This window comes from Uloborus diversus, chromosome 9 (genome assembly GCF_026930045.1).
Source record: "Uloborus diversus isolate 005 chromosome 9, Udiv.v.3.1, whole genome shotgun sequence".
Lineage (NCBI taxonomy): Eukaryota > Metazoa > Arthropoda > Arachnida > Araneae > Uloboridae > Uloborus > Uloborus diversus.
Genome location: NC_072739.1, coordinates 26,703,572 through 26,710,602, shown reverse-complemented (window position 1 = coordinate 26,710,602; position 7,031 = coordinate 26,703,572). Strand labels below are relative to the sequence as shown.

General features: G+C 38.1%; 1 protein-coding gene across 1 annotated transcript; it reads right to left on the bottom strand.

Moving 5' to 3' along the window:
- Positions 1-4,060: 4,060 nt before the first annotated feature.
- On the bottom strand, positions 4,061-5,962 carry LOC129230118 (major heat shock 70 kDa protein Ba-like). Its single transcript, XM_054864523.1, has one exon. The coding sequence runs from the start codon at positions 5,960-5,962 to the stop codon at positions 4,061-4,063; it is 1,902 nt and encodes a 633-aa protein (XP_054720498.1).
- Between the last annotated feature and the right edge of the window lie 1,069 nt (positions 5,963-7,031).

Below are 7,031 nucleotides of genomic sequence, written 5' to 3'. Positions count from 1 at the left end.
TAGTTATGCATAATTTTGACATTAGTAATTAGTTTTTGAACCTAGTTTTCAGTAACTTTTATTTCAAATTCCTTTTGGGCGCTTGCATCTTTAATTGCTTAGAGAGTTATTGAAATTGAATAAAGAAAATACACAGTACTATCTAAACGAAAAACTCACTATATTAACAAAATATTTACAACTTAGAATAACAAATTTACAAATCGGACTCTATAAAAGATCATTCTTCCGTGTTCCATTAATTCTATTTATTTTATTTCTCGTCGGCGTTGATCGTTTGCTACGATCAACGCCCGCTGTTGCTAGGATATCCACTAGTCATATGGTTTGGTTTATGAGCAGCAAAAGGGTTGCCATAGCTCGGTCTATTCTTATTATTAGTCTACGGTGAGAACAATAAGCAATTCGTGATTCATGAAATACACCGCCCGCTCAGTCATTTCCAGCCGAGGACTGCAGTTTCGTGCTTATTTGCACTCATCAACCCGGCATAGGAATGTGACTGAGCTGGAGATGGAAAAGGTGTTCATCCCCCTAGAGCGAGAGTCCTCTTCCCAGTCTTCCCAGCAAACAGGAAAAAATGCACCTAAGAATCACCATCACAATTTCAATGACTCAGTCTACACCATGAAACCCCTAGTTGGGCACCCCAGAGTTTAGTATCTACAATTGTGTAAAAATGTCACACATGTTAACGTCACTCTAATAAAAAATAATTTGTTTTCTAACTTTTCTGCAAGAAATCTTTGACTCCGAAACACTTAATCAGTAAAAAAGATGCAATGTAAAGTATGAAAATTTGGTAAGAGTGAAGATGTTACAAGATAAATCTTCATCACTCCATTTCAGCTGTTCCTTTCAAGCATAAAATAAGGTATAAACATAGCGATCGACAACAGATGGCAGCACCATGGAGTGAAGAGACCAAGTGAAATATTGAATGGTGTTGCCACCTGTTGTCGATTGCGATGCTTATATCTTAAATTATAGTTGAAGGGAACAGCTGAAAGAAATACAGTAGAATCTCAATAACACGAATATTCCTTTATCTCAAGGATTTTATCAGGTCCCAAAACTCTTGAGACTGTTGTGGAAAGTTCCCATAACTTGAACAGTTTAGCCGGTGCCTTAAAACTTCGAGTTATCGAGAGTTGGTTTAATTTTAAATCATTATCAGTAAAATAGGCAGGGGGAGGGATCATGACCCCCCCCCCCCCAAAAAACCGTCCATAATAGTATCCGTCCACACTATGAATAAAATGTATACGATTTCTTTTCAATTCATTGGGAAGTTTAGAAAGTAAATATAAGATTACTAGTACTGTTCACCTGTGGCAAGTTGAGCTCCGCTGCCCGGCCGATTAAACGATTCCACTTGTTGAAATAAGAGTGAGGATTAAACAGCTTAGTTGAAATAAGAGTGAGGATAAACAGCTTAAGAACTTGCGGATTTAGGTTGCAGGGTTATTACCCATTTGGCGAACAATATAGTTCAGGTAATAAGTATCAAGCGGGACAGGATTTTATCGCCAACAAAAGGGTTGCAATGGTAGCCCAACTCTGCGCCTAACAATTTCTCTTCTTACTGACTGCTCTCCCTTGAAAGAAATGGACTTGCTCAAGGCCACAGCTCAGTGGCGTAGCTAGACCCGACTTTCGGGGGGGGGGTTACTTCTTTTTTATATATATATATATATATATATATATATATATATATATATAATCGACTAACTTTTCGGGGGGGTTTTTGTCCCCAAACCCCCCCCCTTAGCTACGCCCCTGCCACAGCTCAACTTCTCAGAGGCGAACAGTACTTCTTTTCATTCCTTATGAAATTAATTTTTAACATTTTTGCCAAAAAGGGACTAAATTTCTGTCCGATTTGGTACTTATTGATACTCAAGCAGTTTCAGAAATTTTCCGTACCCAGAACCGTAGGTTCGTTCATGGAGGGAGGACGATGTGATTTTTTAGCATGACTTCCCCCCCCCCCTAAAATCTTATATCATTAACATATAGACGGCACGTAGGTGTGGTTGTTGAAGCACGAATCTTCGCGGAGGAAAGTGACCACGTGACTGCGTCCTTCCACGGAAGACGTTTCACCAGAGCTGCACTAAATCTCGTAGGGATTTGAATAGTCGTCGATTTTAATTTTTTACCTTCCACCTGAAATGTTTTGCAGTTTTTTTTTTTCTGTTACTCGCAAGTGCATAGTTTACTGATTCAGAATAAGTGGGGTTTTTTTTTTTTTTTTTCGATTTCTACAGTACGTTTTTGAGTTGTGCCGATTTGAAAACTGTTCTAAAAGTTGCGCTTTCGTAGAACAGCGACAGAGGAAGAAAATGCCGAAATCCCAGTTCTCAGTCACGTGGTACACGGCGGCGAAATTATTTGATCTTTTCCCCTGGTCATAAAAGTTGTCGCCTTTACTCCTGCTTCAGCGCATACAGTAGCGGCTGGATAGAATGGCTTGTCTATCTCTCAATGGTCTAAGCTTAAAATGGTAGTCTGTATATCCGCTCCTGAAAATAGTTGAACATTGGCGCTTGGCGACCTGCTTAGCTTCAAAATTTATGAAAACAAAAATGTCTTTCACGTCGCCACCGGGGATATTTCAATAACTGGGATTCTGATGCGATATCATCATTTTGAGCACAATATTCTGGCATTATCAGGAAGTTCATAGCATTTTGCATTTAGCTCTTACACTTGTGACAGTAGGAAAAATTGCCAGTAATCCCAGGTAATGAAATCCCCCCCCCTCGCTGTTACATGTGTTCCTCGTGCTTTTATCTTGAATTTAACGAACTTTTGACAAGAGTTGTGGAAGTTACAGGGGACAGGTGATACATTGGAGATTTTTCGGATTCATCGCTATTGAAAACTAAGGGCTTCCAAGATGGCGATTTTCTGCAACTGGATAACAACCGTAGTATTTGTCGCCATGTTTGGTCAAAGTAACATGAAAAATACTTATTTGGCATTGTCACACATTTCTTATCGAAGTAATTTTAAAATGAATCAGGGCGTTAAACAAGCTTAAAAGCAACATTAAATGAAATATTCTTCGCAAATACTTACAAGGCAAGTATATTATTACAATTCGAAATAATCCGCCAAAAGCATGAAAGAAACAATCAAATATGATTAAAAGTTTCATTAATGTGTAGAATAATCCGCCAACTAATTAAGCAGTATCAACAGCTCTATTAAATGTAAAATAGACCGCCAAGATAGTATTTCATGTAATTAAAAATCAATAAAAGTTCCATAGAATGTAAAATGGGGAGCAAACATGGTGGAGACGCAATCGATATGTTTTTTTTCCTCCTGCCTAATTAAAAAGTCAACAAAGAGTCAATGTCATCCTATTCTACATTCTTACCAAACTTTTATGCTTTTTAATGACTTGGAATATTTATTTGGAGGTTTTTATTTTAAAACCTTTAATGGGATTTTTAATGTTACTCAATGACTTGTTTTATTAATTTGTCGTATTATTTTACATTTTAATGCTTTTTTAATGACTGAATTTCATTATGCGCAAATTACTTTTTATTTTAATGGAGCATCAAATCGTGTTTAACGGCTTATTTCTTCCATTAAAAAAGACAAAATTACGCATTGTTCTGCCAAATACAGTGAAGCACCGTTTATACGTTTCTCTTTTATATGTTTTTATCAATTATACGTTTTTTAAATTGGTCCCTGCATAGTCTAATACACATTAACGTACACCCATTATACGTTTTTTCATTTATACGCTTTTTTCATACGGTCCCTTCAAAAACGTATAAACGGTGCTTAACTGTAAGTAGTTTTCATATCACTTTGACCAAACATGACCGCAAATCCTCGTTTAGTTAAGGTCAGAGTTAGGTTTTAAACTGTCGCCAAGTACGCCGTTTTCAAAACTAGTCGAAGCGTTAAAAGGGGGGGGGGGATGAAAGGTGTAACAGTTTCTTTTACAATTATGTTTTTAGAGAATCATTAATATCATTAATTTATTTTGCTGTAACTGGGTTATTGCTATTTGATTCAAGGAATGTCACTTCAGCTACTGCACTTCTTCTATTGTAGGCCCATCTTTCTTATCTTTGCTGTTAGTTCTCCCTCCAGCACTGGTCCCTTGATGGAATTTAGCCATAATTGGCGACAATTCCTGTTGAGCTCCATTCAGTTTGCTCTCAATTTCAGATTTTTGCGCTTCGGGGTTGTCGTTCAGCCACTGAATTGTCCTCTCACATACATCTTTTATCTTGTCCTTATCGTTAGAATCCAATTTGTTCTGTTGATCAAATTCAACTGCCTGCTTTACCGAATAAACATAGCTCTCTAACGCATTCCTTGCCAAAACAGTTTCCTTCTTGACTTCATCTTCCTTTGAGTATTTTTCAGCTTCTTGCAGCAATCTTTCAATTTCGCTTTTGCTAAGTCTGCCTTTCTCGTTTTTGATGGTGATGCTTTCAGATCGTTTCGAACTTAAGTCAACGGCAGACACCTGTAGAATTCCATTTGCATCGAGGTCAAATGTGACTTCTATTTGAGGGAATCCTCTGGGGGCCGGTGGAATACCGTAGAGCTGGAATTTTCCCAGCAAATTGTTATCTTTCGTCATCGCCCTTTCGCCTTCGAAAACTTGAATTTCCACTCCCGGTTGGTTGTCAGAATATGTAGTAAACGTCTTAGCTGTTTTGCACGGAATTGATGAATTTCTCGCTACTATATTGGACATTACGCCCCCAGCGGTTTCAACACCAAGGGACAAAGGTGTCACATCAATAAGTAGCACATCTTTTAGCTCTTCGTTTTGATCTCCAGACATTATTGCCGCTTGCACTGCTGCACCATAAGCAACAGCTTCGTCTGGATTGATGGACGTACATAGGTTCTTACCGTTGAAAAATTTTTGCAGCAGAGTTTGTATTTTTGGGATTCGAGTTGATCCCCCAACTAAAACGACTTCGTCGATTTTACTTTTATCGATTTTGGAATCTTTTATGGCTTGGTCAACAGTTTCTAGCGTTTTAGCAAAAAGATCCGTGCATAAATCTTCAAAACGAGCTCTCGATATTTTAGAGCGAAAATCGATGCCTTCTGCAAGAGCATCGATTTCAATAGTCGCTTCTGTTCCACTGGATAGTGTCCTTTTAGCCTGTTCGCATGCTGTTCTCATGCGACGCTGCGCTTTGAAATTCTGGCTCACATCTCCTTTGAATTTCTTCCTGAACTCTTCCTGGAAGTGAGCTACCAGTCTGCTGTCGAAATCTTCACCTCCGAGGTGTGTATCTCCTGCTGTAGATTTGACCTCAAACACCGATCCTTCAGCTATGCTGAGAATGGACACATCAAAAGTACCACCACCTAAGTCGAATACTAATACGTTTCGTTCCCCCTTCAAGTTCTTGTGCAGACCATAAGCAAGAGCAGCAGCAGTCGGCTCATTGATGATTCTCAAGACGTTCAAACCAGCAATCTTACCAGCATCTTTGGTCGCTTGACGTTGGGAGTCATTGAAATAAGCTGGCACAGTCACCACAACGTCTTTGACTTCACTGCCAATGTACGCCTCGGCTATTTTTTTCATTTTCATTAAGACCATCGAGCTGATTTCTTCTGGACTGAACAATTTTCTCTCGCCTTTGTACTTCACGCCAATTTTTGGCGCTCCTTTCTCTTCTGTGACCAGAAATGTCCAGTTCCTGATGTCTTCTTGAACGTTTGGATCATCAAACCTGCGCCCGATGAGCCTCTTGACATCATATACTGTATTTTTCGGATTCATGGCCACTTGGGCTTTAGCAGGATCCCCGATCAGACGTTCGCTATCAGTGAAAGCGACAACGCTGGGCGTGATGCGATTGCCTTGATCGTTGGCAATTATTTCTACCTTACCATGTTGGTACACTCCCACACAAGAGTATGTCGTTCCCAAATCAATACCAATTGCTGGCGCCATAACTGAAGAATAATTCAACTACTATCAGCTGCAAATGAATTTTATTCACAGGTACCAAAATGTAAACTTTAAACAACGAAATAAATTGCTGAAATGAACTTCACGCGGACATTTAATGATTCACATACTAATAAAGTTTATTTGTAAGGCTCAGACAGAAAAGCATCCAATCATGGCCTCGCTAGATATCGTAAACAGTGATGTTCTCATCAATTTTTCTGAGGGTATACTCCTAGTAATCCATTACGCACAATATGTGCGATCATATACATAAACTGTCATAATATGAAAAATTTTGAAGCTTGAGGGTATACGCTATGTATCTAAAAAATGTTGTAAAGTATACGGTGTATATGGAGTATACCCTATGAAAACACCACTGAGACCGTAAACAAGCGTAAACATTATCTAGTGCGGAGATGAACTAATATTTTATCTAGCTAAAACTTGTTTGTTTAGAAAAACCATTGGAAACTTTTATTTGCGCTAAAATATATCAGATAAAATCATAGTAAGGAAATTTAAAATGCATGACGCGTCTATGGTAAAGAGGAGATAAAATTGAGGCCATGATAACGTAATCGCTTTGCGAGAATGGTTATTACCATACTCGCGAACCAACCAAATAAACATATATGGAACAAAGCGAACTAGTTAATAAAGATTTCTGTACTCATCCCAATGTAAAATCATCAATGAGCATCATTAGCTTGCAATAATCTTATACATATAAAATCTGAGTATCTATCTATCTATCTATCTATGTCCAAGCTTCTTCTCCCGAACGACAGTGAACTGACCATCGAACCAGGTATCGATGGATTCGTAATCCTCCCGTCTTCATGTTTGGCTATTTAACATAATTCTCCGATAATAATTAGCGGAGATATCAATTAAAAACTTTTAATTATGACTCTTAGATTTCAAAATCAAATCACTATTTTTCGAAGGCTTTCCTCCATTCAAATTATTATTCAGTGCTTCAACTCAACTTTCCGGATGAACGCTTTTATTAAAATTTACAGCGTGAAGAAAATCATTGAAAAGAAACATCTGTTGCAATTTTTTT

Coding starts and splice junctions, on each gene's coding strand:
- LOC129230118 (XM_054864523.1), bottom strand. CDS start 5,962: ATGGCGCCAGCAATTGGTATTGATTTGGGAACGACATACTCTTGTGTG.